Source organism: Bufo gargarizans, chromosome 3, assembly GCF_014858855.1.
Source record: "Bufo gargarizans isolate SCDJY-AF-19 chromosome 3, ASM1485885v1, whole genome shotgun sequence".
NCBI lineage: Eukaryota > Metazoa > Chordata > Amphibia > Anura > Bufonidae > Bufo > Bufo gargarizans.
The window spans coordinates 479,299,092-479,311,234 of NC_058082.1; the positions used below are offsets into that span (position 1 = coordinate 479,299,092).

Sequence of the window (12,143 nt, forward strand, 5' to 3'; positions counted from 1 at the left end):
TTTTTTTGTGGATTTCACCCTTTTCAGTGGAACGGTGAGATTTGTGGAAAAATCTGCATCAAATTCACACCAAAAACTGCAGGAATAAATAAATAAATAAAAAGCACAAATGGCCCAAAGCGAGATAAATAGTGTGGATTTATGTACATTTTGGATTTCAAAAGGAGAAGCCAGGGTACCCGGGATAACTTCAGTACCCGCCAGCTCCACATTTCCCCGATGTTACTGGCTAATTAGGGCGCTTTCACTCACTAAAGATTTTGTGGCAGAATTTTCCACAATTGAAAATCAGTTCCATTCATTTGAATGGGGTGGCAAAAACACAAGGATTTCTGCAGCCGCATTTAGGTGAGCAGAAGGTCCGCAGAGTGTGAAGGCACCTTTACCCTAAGTTCACACCTGAGCGTTTTACAGCGCGTTCAAACGCGCTGTAAAACGCTCAACACGTGAAAACCAATGCTTCCCTATGGCCCTGGTTCACACTTGAGCGTTTTACAGCGCATTTGAACGCGCTGTAAAACACCCGACGCATAAACAAGTTCTTGAGCTTTTTTTTTGGGTGTTTGTCGCGCGTTTTGGCCCATAGACTCATTGGACAACACTGCAGTCAATCACACAAACGCATCAAACGCGCGTATTGCAAAAAACGCGCGACAAATACGCGCGTAAAACGCGCGTCTCAGAAACGCTCAGGTGTGAACCCAGGGTTAGAGGGACAATGTGAACACATGTTGAGAGTCCACATTTAGGCATTAGACCACCTTTCAGAAAAGCCCATATACGTAGATTGTCGGCTTGGAGCTCAATTAGATACTTCAGTAAAAAGCGAACAGAAATCCAGGTCAACAGAAAACCAGTCACCGGATCAAGACAAAACCTCAGAAGGTCCCAGTGATCTAATGGAGGATATCAGATGTTCCCTCCACCTCATGAGACCAACCGCTGAACAATAAGTACACAGAAAACACCATCTATGGATAGTCCAGGTATGGACGTCAGACAGAAGGTATCATATGACCCAATAACCACGACCTTTTGTCTGACGTCCATACCTGGTATCATTTGACCCAATATGGGGTAATTGGGTCATATGATACCTCTTTGTCTGATGTCCATACCTGGACTATCCATAGATGGGATTTTCGGTGTAATTATTTAATGTTCAGTGGTTGGTCTCCTGAGCTGGAGGAAATATCTGATTTCCTACTTTAGGTTACCAGGAGGTTGTATCTGGACTCTGCCTCCCATTACGGGAACCACACCTGAATTTGTCTTCACTGAAGTATCTAAAATGAGCGCCAAGGCTTTCTCAGCCGACGATCTACGTATGTGGACTTTTCTGAGTGGTGGCCTGCTACCTGTATGTGGACACTCCATAGATTTATGAATAAACTGATATATGTGTTCACATTGTCCCTGTAAAGCCTAGTTCACACTTCAGTGACTTCCATCAGTGATTGTGAGCCAAAACCAGGAGTGGAGGCTACACAGAGATCAGATCTAATGGAACGATCTGCACCTGTTCTGCCTTTTTGACCGGCATCTGGTTTGGGCTCAAAATCACTGATCAAACACTGACTGTGGGAACTAAACCTAACAGTCCCCTGTTGAACCAGTAACACTAAGGAAACGTTAGGACCTTCAGGAGCTGGCAGGATACTGAAGCTGTTCACACGACCGTGCAGTGTTTTCGCGGATCCGCATAACATGGATGCCACCCGTGTGCCTTCCACAATTTGCGGAAGGGACGGCCCGCTATAGAAATGCCTATACTTGTCCGCAAAACGGGCCAAAACGGGCATCATTAAAGAACTTCAAGTATATCAACAGAAAATTTTTATATATCTTTCTTTTTTTTTTTTGGGGGGGGGGGGGGGGGGGGGGGGGTGTCAGTGAGTGACATTTTGGAGCAGAATTCTAATGCATTTAACTTTGCAAATCACCCCAGTATACTGATCTCAGCCATAAACTGGAAATTCCATTTAAAGGGGTTATCCTGGAAAAGAAGATGATGACATCCTCAGGATAGGTCATCATTATCACATCAGCGGGGTCCAAGTTCCGGCACCCACGACAATCAGCCGGTGCCCTCACTGGAGCGAGATGCAGGCTCCCGGCAGTAGGGATGAGCGAACTCATGTTTTACAAGTTCGGTGTTGGTTTTTATTACAATTCTGATATAGATTCCGTTACCACGGATCATAGCAGAATTCTATGACGACAAAATGCATAACGGAAACCAGACGGATCCATTATAGACTTCTATTATGACGGAATGCCTCTTAAAGGCTTCTATGGTGCATTCCGTCGTAGAATTCTGTTATGGCCCGTGGTAGCTGAATCCAAATCCGAATTGTAATAAAACCCGGACACCGAAACACAAGTTCGCTCATCCCTACCCGGCAGCTTTCCAAGCGTACATCATATAGTGGCAGGGCTTGGCCCTGCAGCTCAGCCCCATTGACTTGAATGGGGCTGAGCTGCAAATAGGCCATGTGACCGGTGTACAGTGATGTCACTGGCCTAGGAAGAGGCTGTGGCGGCTCAAGGCCTCTTCCAACAGCTGATCGGCGGGGGTCCCAGGTGTCGCACCCCTGCAGATTTGATACTAATGACCAGAGGATAAGTCAGAAACATATTTTCCTGGATAATCCTTTAAGTATCACCATTACCTCTCATGCGTTGCAAATCGGTTCCCAGCATCCATTAGATATTGTATTAGACAATACTTCTCCACTGTTTGACGCTGGTTATAACCAGCGTCAATCAGAATGCTGGTCAGATCTGGACCATATCGCTCCAGGTACAGGCAGGCTGAGAACTACTACCCCCAGCCTGTGCCATATGTAGAACAGCACTGTGATCAGCACTTGTCTATGTCTGCATGTGTCTTCTACCGCACTGATTGGTTACAGTGTACCTGTCCTTTTAACCCCTTAAGGACCAATGACGTACATGTATTTCATGGTAATCGGGCGGGCGCAGGAGCTGCACCTGCCCAATCAGCAGCAGGGGTCCGGCAGTCACTGACAGCCGGACCCCTGCTGTATGCGCCGGCATCGGTGAAAACACTGATGCCGGCGTTTTAACCCTTGCACAGCCACGGTCAGCGGTGACCGCAGCACGTGCAGTGTATGGTGAGGGAGGGAGCTGCCATCGGGTCCCTGCGCTGCTATGACGGGGACCCGATGGCAGGAAAGGCAGCCCGAAGCCTTCCTTAGGCAATGTTGCCCGCCTTCCTTGACAGCCGGTGAGATCTAGCCCCCTGAATCTCACAGGCAAGTAGGCTGTAAGTGTAATACAGCCTACTTGCCTGTGAGATTCAGGGGGCTAGATCTCACCGGCTGTCAAGGAAGGCGGGCAACATTGCCTAAGGAAGGCTTCGGGCTGCCTTTCCTGCCATCGGGTCCCCGTCACAGCAGCGCGGGGACCCGATGGCAGCTCCCAATACAGAAGTATTATAATGCATCACAATACAGAAGTATTATAAAAAAGTTGAAGTCCCAGAGTGGGACAAAATAGAAAGTGAAAAAAGAAGAAGTTTAAAAAAAATAAAGTTTTACAAAAGAAAAAATATTTAACGCTTAAACAAAAAAAAAAAAAAACACACACACACACACACACACACACACACACACAAACACAAACACCAACAACATCCTTTTCCCCAAAATAAAAGTAAAAAAAAAATTGAAAAAAATTGTAAAAAACAGGAAAAAAATAAAAATAGACATATTAAGTATCGCCGAGGGTTATTAAGCTTCAGGGACACAGCCGCCATCTTACAAGCCTCCAGAGAGAGGAAAGAAATAAAAAAATAAAAAAAGGTATGGGGATTCGTCAGTACTACTTTTCCAAGACATCGCCACCCTCTACCTTAAGTGCTGTGCCCTTAAACCCCTCACAGACCATATGAGGAACCAAAAAATACTATAAGTGTCTTTTTCCTTTTGGGATAACTTTTGCAAAAAATGGACGCCGCTCTGTGGTTCGCACCCCCCAAGACCTGCCCGTGGCCTGGAGCATTCTCGATATGTCACTCATACCTTTGGACTCCTGGCTCCCTGTAGACTCTCCCCTGACCAAAATACTACGTCTCCCTACACAAGAAACTGGGGAAACAGTTGCTAAACATAAGACTACCAGAAACAAGTGAAACATGAGGTGAGGGTCACCATATCCCTAACTGAAGACAACAACACCACATGAGTTCTTCTAGGAGTGCCACATCATGGCACATTATATGTGTCCCACCCTATGTAACCGCCCGATGCCTTTGATCATTTTGGGACCCTACTTATCAACTCCGCTCTGTTCGAGGAGATCATCCTCAAGCTGAATAACCTGCTCCATGTGATCTGAATCCAGGCTCGACTTGCATCGTCATGCATAGACAAGACCGCTGATCGCCATAGGGAATCTCGCCATGAGAGGGACATCATGCCAGGAGCACTCCGGCGATCTCCAGATGTACTGCTCCCCAGATGTAGCTAAAGGTACACCCTTACCGAAACAGTCGCTAGAAGCCACAATTACCATTATCCCCAAAGAAGGCAAAGACAGTAGGGAATAGGGTTGTTTCAGGTATCGAATTTTCGATACCCAATAGATACGATACCGGGATTTTGGTTTTTATCGATACTAGGCTCAGGCTGTGTTACTGCACAGCCCAGTATCCGAGAACATGGATTACTTTTTTTATGGTATTGAAACCGAATTAAAATGTTGGTATCGAAACAACCCTAGTAGGGAATGCGGCAACTACAGACCTATCTCTCAACATAAGATATGAAATTCTGGGCCAAGCTTCTAGCTTCCCGATTTGCTTCTCTCATTCCAAAAATCATAAATGCAGAGCAAGCTTGTTTAGTTCTGGGCCGGGAGGGAAACACCCAGTCATGCCGGTTAATAAATGTAACCTCATGGGTAAAGAGAAAAGCCTGTCCCTTAGTACTTTTAAGCACTGACGCAGAAAAGGCTTTGGTCAGAGATGATTGGCTATGCATGCAGCGCACGCTTCACAGATTTGGCATACCTGACCTCTTTGTTCAAGCGGTAATGTCTCTATATCAATCATCAAGTGCTAGAGTAAGAGCTAACAGAACCTTGTCCAAGTCCTTCCGCATTACTAACGGGACTCGCCAGGGTTGCCCCCTGTCTCCTTCCCTTTTTATGGAGTCTTTATTACAAGCTTTTCGAGACATTTCGCACATAAGGGGTCTGAAGGTGGACAAAACAGAACACAAATGCACCACATTTGCGGACGACCTCATGCTGCTCGTTACCAACCGCACGCAAGCCTTCCCCCAGATTTTAAACGTCTTTGCCACATTCTGCAGCCTATCGAATTTTAAGATCAACTGTTCCAAATCGGAGGCTATGGGGTTCAACCTCCCGACCCAGACAATCCGCTCTCTGAAAGAATATTATCCTTTTTAGTGGAACACCAGTTCCCTGCCATATTTAGGTATAACGCTCACCAATGACCCAGCCGTGTTATAAATCCAATTATACCACAATCCTACAAAAGATACAAAGACAACTCGACTCTTTAGCATTACCTTGGATATCCTGGATAGGATGCAAAAACCTACTGCAAACTTATATTGTCCCCAAGTTGTTATATCTTATGCAAATGGTCCCTATATACCTCCAATCATCATTTTTCAAACCGATTAGGAAGACTGTTACATCTTTTTTCTAGAATAGCTTAGAATAGGCTTATAAAAGATCGCCTGCAGGGTGGAGTTGGACTGCCCGATACGGAGTACTAACACAGAGCTATTCAATTGAAGAGGTGGCTGCAACTATGCATTCCTAAATATAGATCACTAGGTTCTGATATTGAACTGGCATTACTAACAAACAGTACGCAGGACTGTGGGTGCTTTTGGACCTCTCTTCTGCACCTACGGATCTCACCAAAGGCCTATACTTCAGCATCCATGATTATACTCATTCTCAGTCCCCCCAGGTAGCTTACCAGCAAACAACAGTCCTGATTCAGCCCTCTACTTCCCAAGCACCACAATTTTGGGAGCTTCTAAAAGATACTACGATCTCAACACTCTTGGCAGACATACAATCTGCGGAGAACATACCTACTTACTGCTCCCAGATCATATGGGATGGATTTTTTTTTGCCAGGCAGGAACTACATTGCTCCTGTAAGATTTTACTTACCAGATATAACACTACCACAAACCCAACTTGGTTTGAAAAACTCGCTCTTTAAGATCCCTTCCCCCCAAAAAAATAGTATCTCGCTTCATTACAAATCCTTACTCTCCCATCCTGAGTCAGGGCTCCCTTCATATATACGTGTCTGGGAACAAGACCTAGAAATAACATTCTCCCCACAAGAAATCAAACACATCCATCAGAGGTGACACAGGTTCTCGAAATGTATAAAGATCCAAGAAGATTCCTAGAAAAAGGATGACCCGCTGGAACAACGACCCTTATAAACTTTTCAGAATGGAGAGGTTCATCCCAGAAGGGAACCTTAGGTCACATTCTATGGTTTTGTCCGCTAATATGTCCATTTTGGGATCAAATAGGGAAAACGATAAACGAGATTTGTAAATCCAAGTGGGAGTTCTCCCCCCAGTCTGTCCGGTTGTGGCTTCCCTCCAAACAATGGCATCTTGCCTACTCTGACCTGGCCACTTTACTAATTCAAGCTGCCAGATTTCTGATTCCACCTCGCTGGTTGAATAACTCTCCTCCCTCTATAGAACACTGGTATGGGAAAGTGGACCAGATCCATTTAATGGTGGAGTCAGCGAGTTGGGCAACCAGATCACACACCAAGTTTGCAAAACTATGGAGACCATGGTGGGAATATAGACACTCCTCGATGGGGCAGCGAGTCCTCAATCCTTAGTGACCTTCTCACACTGACCTTACATACTCATCCACTACTCACATAAATATATAATTACCTGCACTTTAATTTAAGCTCATCCAAGTATTTTTCCGTTAGTTCTTAGTTGCTTGTTCCCTACATCATTCACAGATGACACTCAGGGGCAGATATGCAACTTATTAGACTTAGTAAGGCCTTTTTCACACTTGCGTTGTCCGGATCCGGCGTGTACTCCACTTGCCGGAATTACACGCCGGATCCGGAAAAACGCAAGTGTACTGAAAGCATTTGAAGACGGATCCGTCTTCAAAATGCTTTCAGTGTTACTATGGCAGCCAGGACGCTATTAAAGTCCTGGCTGCCATAGTAGGAGCGGGAGCGGTATACTTACAGTCCGTGTGGCTCCCGGGGCGCTCCAGAATGACGTCAGAGCGCCCCATGCGCATTGATGACGTGCCATGCGATCACGTCATCCATGTGCATGGGGGCCCTGACATCACTCTGGAGCGCCCCGGGAGCCGCACGGATGGTAAGTATGCTGCTCCCCCGCTCCCCACTACCCTTTACCATGGCTGCCAGGACTTTAGCGTCCCGGCAGCCATGGTAACCATTCAGAAAAAGCTAAACGTCGTATCCGGCAATGCGCCGAAACGACGTTTAGCTTAAGGCCGAATCCAGATCAATGCCTTTCAATGGGCATTCATTCCGGATCCGGCCTTGCGGCAAGTCTTCAGGATTTTTGGCCGGAGCAAAAAGTGCAGCATGCTGCGGTATTTTCTCCGGCCAAAAAACGTTCCGTTCCGGAACTGAAGACATCCTGATGCATCCTGAACGGATTTCACTCCATTCAGAATGCATTAGGATAAAACTGATCAGGATTCTTCCGGCATAGAGCCCCGACGACGGAACTCTATGCCGGAAGAAAAGAACGCAGGTGTGAAAGAGCCCTAAGGGAATATGTCAAATTGTTTATTGTCCCAGTGTCTTATTTGGCTTCGCCATAACATTGATTTTATTTTCCCTAAACCCCTTTTACCCCCCCCCCCCCCCCCCCCCAATTCTCTATATCTAGCATGTTAAAATGTTTTGTCTGATATGCTGTACTCCTAAAAATTCTTAATAAAAAAAAGGTTTAAAAAAAAATATAAATATATATATATATATATATATATATATATATATATTTTGTCACATCACTAAAAGTGCAACACCAAGTGATCAAAAAGGCGTATGCCCCCCAAAATAGTACCAGTCACCTCATCCCGCAAAAAATGAGCCCCTACCTAAGACAAATGCCCCAAAAAAAAAAAAATAAAGCTTTCAGAATATGGAGACACTAAAACACAATTATTATTTTTTTTAAATGCTGTTATTGTGCAAAACTTATATAAAAAAACAAGTATCCATATTAGGTATCACCGCGTCTGCAAGAACCTGCTGTATAAAAAAAATGTAAAAAAATAAAAATCACATGAACTAACCCCTCAGATGATCACAAAAAGTGTAATACCAAGCGACCAAAAAGTCATATGCACCCTAAAATAGTACCAACCAAACAGTCATAAGACCAATGATCCCCTACATAAGACAGTCACCCAAAAAATAAAAATACTATGGCTTTCAGAATATAGAGACACTAAAAAAAAAAATTGGTTTTCCCCAAAATGCTTTATTATGTAAAACTGAAACAAACAACCAAAAAGAGTAGTTCTATTTGGTATTGTCGTGTCTGTAACAACCTGCTCTATAAAAATAGCGCATGATCTAACATGTCAGATGAACACTTTAAATAAGAAAAAAATAAAAAAAACGGTGCCAAAACAGATATTTCTTGTTACCTTGCCTCACAAAAAGTCTAATATAGAGCAACCAAAAATCATCTGTACCCTAAAATAGTGCCAACAAAACTGCCAGCTTATCCCGTAGTTTCCAAAATGGGGTAATTTTTTTGGGACTTTCTACTCTAGGGGTGCATCAGGGGGTCTTCAAATTATCCCAGTGAAATCTGCCCTTCCAAAAACCATGTGGCATTCCTTTTCCTTCTGCGCCCTGCCGTGTGCCCGTACAGCAGTTTACCATCACATATGGGGTGTTTCTGTAAACTACAGAATCGGGGTAATAAATATTGAGTTTTGTTTGGCTGTTAACCCTTGCCTTGTAACTGGAAAAAATTGAAAATCTGCCCAAAAAGTGAAATTCTGAAATTTCATCTACATTTTCCTTTAATTCTTGTGGAACACCTAAAGGGTTAAGAAAGTTTTAAATACCTTGAGGGGTGTAGTTTCTAAAATGGGGGTCATTTTTGGGTGGTTTCTATTATGTAAGCCTCACAAAGTGACTTCAGAACTGAACTGGTCCTTTAAAAGTGGGTTTTGGACATTTTCAGAAAAATTGCAAAATTTGCTTCTAAACTTCTAAGCCTTGTAACATCCCCAAAATAAGAAAATGTAATTTACAAAATGATCCAAACATGAAGTACACATATGGGGAATGTAAATTAATAACTATTTTAGGAGGTATCACTATCTGTTTTAAAAGCAGAGAAATACATTTTTTTTTTAAATGCTAATTTTTCCAACTTTTTGTAAATTTGGTATTTTTTTATATAAATAAAAATGAAATATTTTGACTCAAATTTACCACTGTCATGAAGTACAATAAGTGATGAGAAAACAATCTCAGAATGGCCTGGATACGTAAAAGCGTTTTAAAGTTATCACCACATAAAGTGACACATGTCAGATTTGCAAATAATGGCCTGGGCAGGAAGGTGAAAAATGGCAGGGTCCTTAAAGGGAACCTGTCAGCGGGATTTTGTGTATAGAGCTGAGGACATGGGTTGCTAGATGGCCGCTACCACATCCGCAATACCCAGTCCCCATAGCTCTGTGTGCTTTTATTGTGTAAAAAAACTATTTGATACATATATATGACAGGTTCCCTTTAAGGGGTTAATTAAAAAAAAACTTTGATGTCCGTGACAAATCAAGGGTTTTGACCGGTGGGGTCTGAATGTGGAGACCCCAGCTGAACACTAACACCAGGGATTAGATGCGTCCTGCTGAGCAGTCTCTCCTCACAGCACCCAGACTCCCACCCATCAAAAACTGTATAAATGTATGGGAAGACTTTAAAGGGTTACTCCCATCTCAGCATATAACACGGAGACTCCCTGACCCTGAGAATAAAGGGGAGTAACACCATTGTGTTTTCTGTTCTTTGCTCAGTGGCGCCCCCTCTGTACAGTGGAGGTGTACCATAGTGCCCTGCATAGAGGGGGTCTAGGACAGCCAGAAAACCTGAGTTGGGACACAGCTCTAAATCTGAGCTGCCACCCTACATTCCCAGGATCATAGGGGTCCCAGGGGTCAGACCCCCACCCATCACACAGTGAGCACATCTCCTAGGCGAGAATAGTCTTGGCCTCAGTGGGCAGTTCGGGCAGACTGAGGGAACCCTCTGTACAGCGCTGTGGCATAGGTCAGCACTATATAGGTCAGCGCTGTGTGGCACAGGTCAGCGCTGTGTGGCACAGGTCAGCGCTGTTGCCCCGCTCACCTGTTCTCCCGGATCCACTTCATCATGGCCACCACCTCGGGCACCTGCTGAGGGTCAGGCGGCTGCTGATTGGTGAACTGGTCTGGAAAGTTGCGGTTGAGGTCCAGCTGCCTGGCATTCTCCCGGCCGCCCTCCGCCCCCTGGCAGTCGCCCTCCTGCGCCCTCTGGAAGCCGTCTGGGTTGAGGCTGGGCACGATGTAGATGTCGGTGGCGTTGAGCAGGGCAGTGACCCGCGGCTCTCGGCCGTAGTTCTCCAGCAGGTACTGGAGGAGGTAGACCAGCACCTGGCGGGACACCGTCTCGTCCCCGTGCATGTTCCCCACGTACTTAAACTGCGGCCGCTCCGGGGGGACCGTGTCAGGGTCAGCGGTCACCCTCATCACCCACAGCTCCCGGCCCTCCACGGACATGCCCAGGCTGGAGAGCCGGCACAGCTCCGGGTACGCCTGTGCCAGGGAGTGCAGCCGCTCGCTCAGCTCCGTGTGATCGTAGTAATGGCTGTACGTCTCCGGGCTTTCCTCCATCGCCTTCTTTACGTGCGCCGGGAGCACCGCGCCGAATACCGCTATGAAGGCTAGAAGCGCGGCACAGGACGGGAGGCATCGTCCGGGACTCGCCATCCTGTCCCGGTCGCTCTGTACAGCTGCCATCACTCCGTCACCTCCCGACTTCCTGCCTGCACCTAGCAACCAACCCACTCTCATAGAAACCCTCTTTTCCTGTTTTCATGCCCCACTTCCGGCGGGATCACAACATTTTTGCCCCACTTCCGGCTCTGCGTGTCATTGACAGACAGCCTGGGTCCGCCCCTCTTTTTACATAAAATTGAGGGCCGCTCACCGCAAGACACGCCAATAGGATGGCGATAACCAATAGGGACTTAGGGGCGTGTCTCGTCAGCAATTTATAAGGAACGGAATTTTCCACGTTGAGTAGTGGGATGAGGTTTTCATTGGTCCTGTTCTGGGTACACGTGACCTGGTCCCTCAGCTCTGAAGGACACAGGACCTGGGACCGCCTTGTAGCTGTATATTAAAGGAACACTGTGTCCTGGATTTTACTTAGGGCTCTTTCACACTTGCGTTCTTTTCTTCCGGCATAAAGTTCCGTCGTCGGGGCTCTATGCTGGAAGAATCCTGATCAGTTTTATCCTAATGCATTCTGAATGGAGTGAAATCCGTTCAGGATGCATCAGGATGTCTTCAGTTCAGGACCGGAAAGTTTTTTGGCCGGAGAAAATACCGCAGCATGCTGCACTTTTTGCTCCGGCCAAAAATCCTGAACACTTGCCGCAACGCTGGATCCGGAATTAATGCCCATTGAAAGGCAATAATCCGGATCCGACGTTTAGCTTTTTCTGAATGGTTACCATGGCTGCCGGGACGCTAAAGTCCTGGCAGCCATGGTAAAGTGGAGCGGGGGAGCAGCATACTTACCATCCGTGCGGCTCCCGGGGCGCTCCAGAGTGATGTCAGGGCGCCCCAGGCGCATGGATGACGTGATCACATGGCACGTCATCCATGCACATGGGGCGCTCTGACGTCATTCTGGAGCGCCCCGGGAGCCGCACGGACGGTAAGTATACCGCTCCCCGCTCCTACTATGGCAACCAGGACTTTAATAGCGTCCTGGCTGCCATAGTAACACTGAAAGCATTTTGAAGACGGATCCGTCTTCAAATGCTTTCAGTACACTTGCGTTTTTCCGGATCCGGCGT

General features: G+C 46.1%; 1 protein-coding gene across 1 annotated transcript in view; it reads right to left on the reverse strand.

Moving 5' to 3' along the window:
- CPD (carboxypeptidase D) overlaps positions 1-11,114 on the reverse strand; it is a 79,669-nt gene extending 68,555 nt beyond the window's left edge. Inside the window, exon 1 of the mRNA XM_044283784.1 lies at positions 10,427-11,114. Within this exon, the coding sequence (XP_044139719.1) occupies positions 10,427-11,076 (650 nt within the window). The 5' untranslated portion in view covers positions 11,077-11,114. The remainder of the gene's footprint in view (positions 1-10,426) is intronic.
- Positions 11,115-12,143: the final 1,029 nt, after the last annotated feature.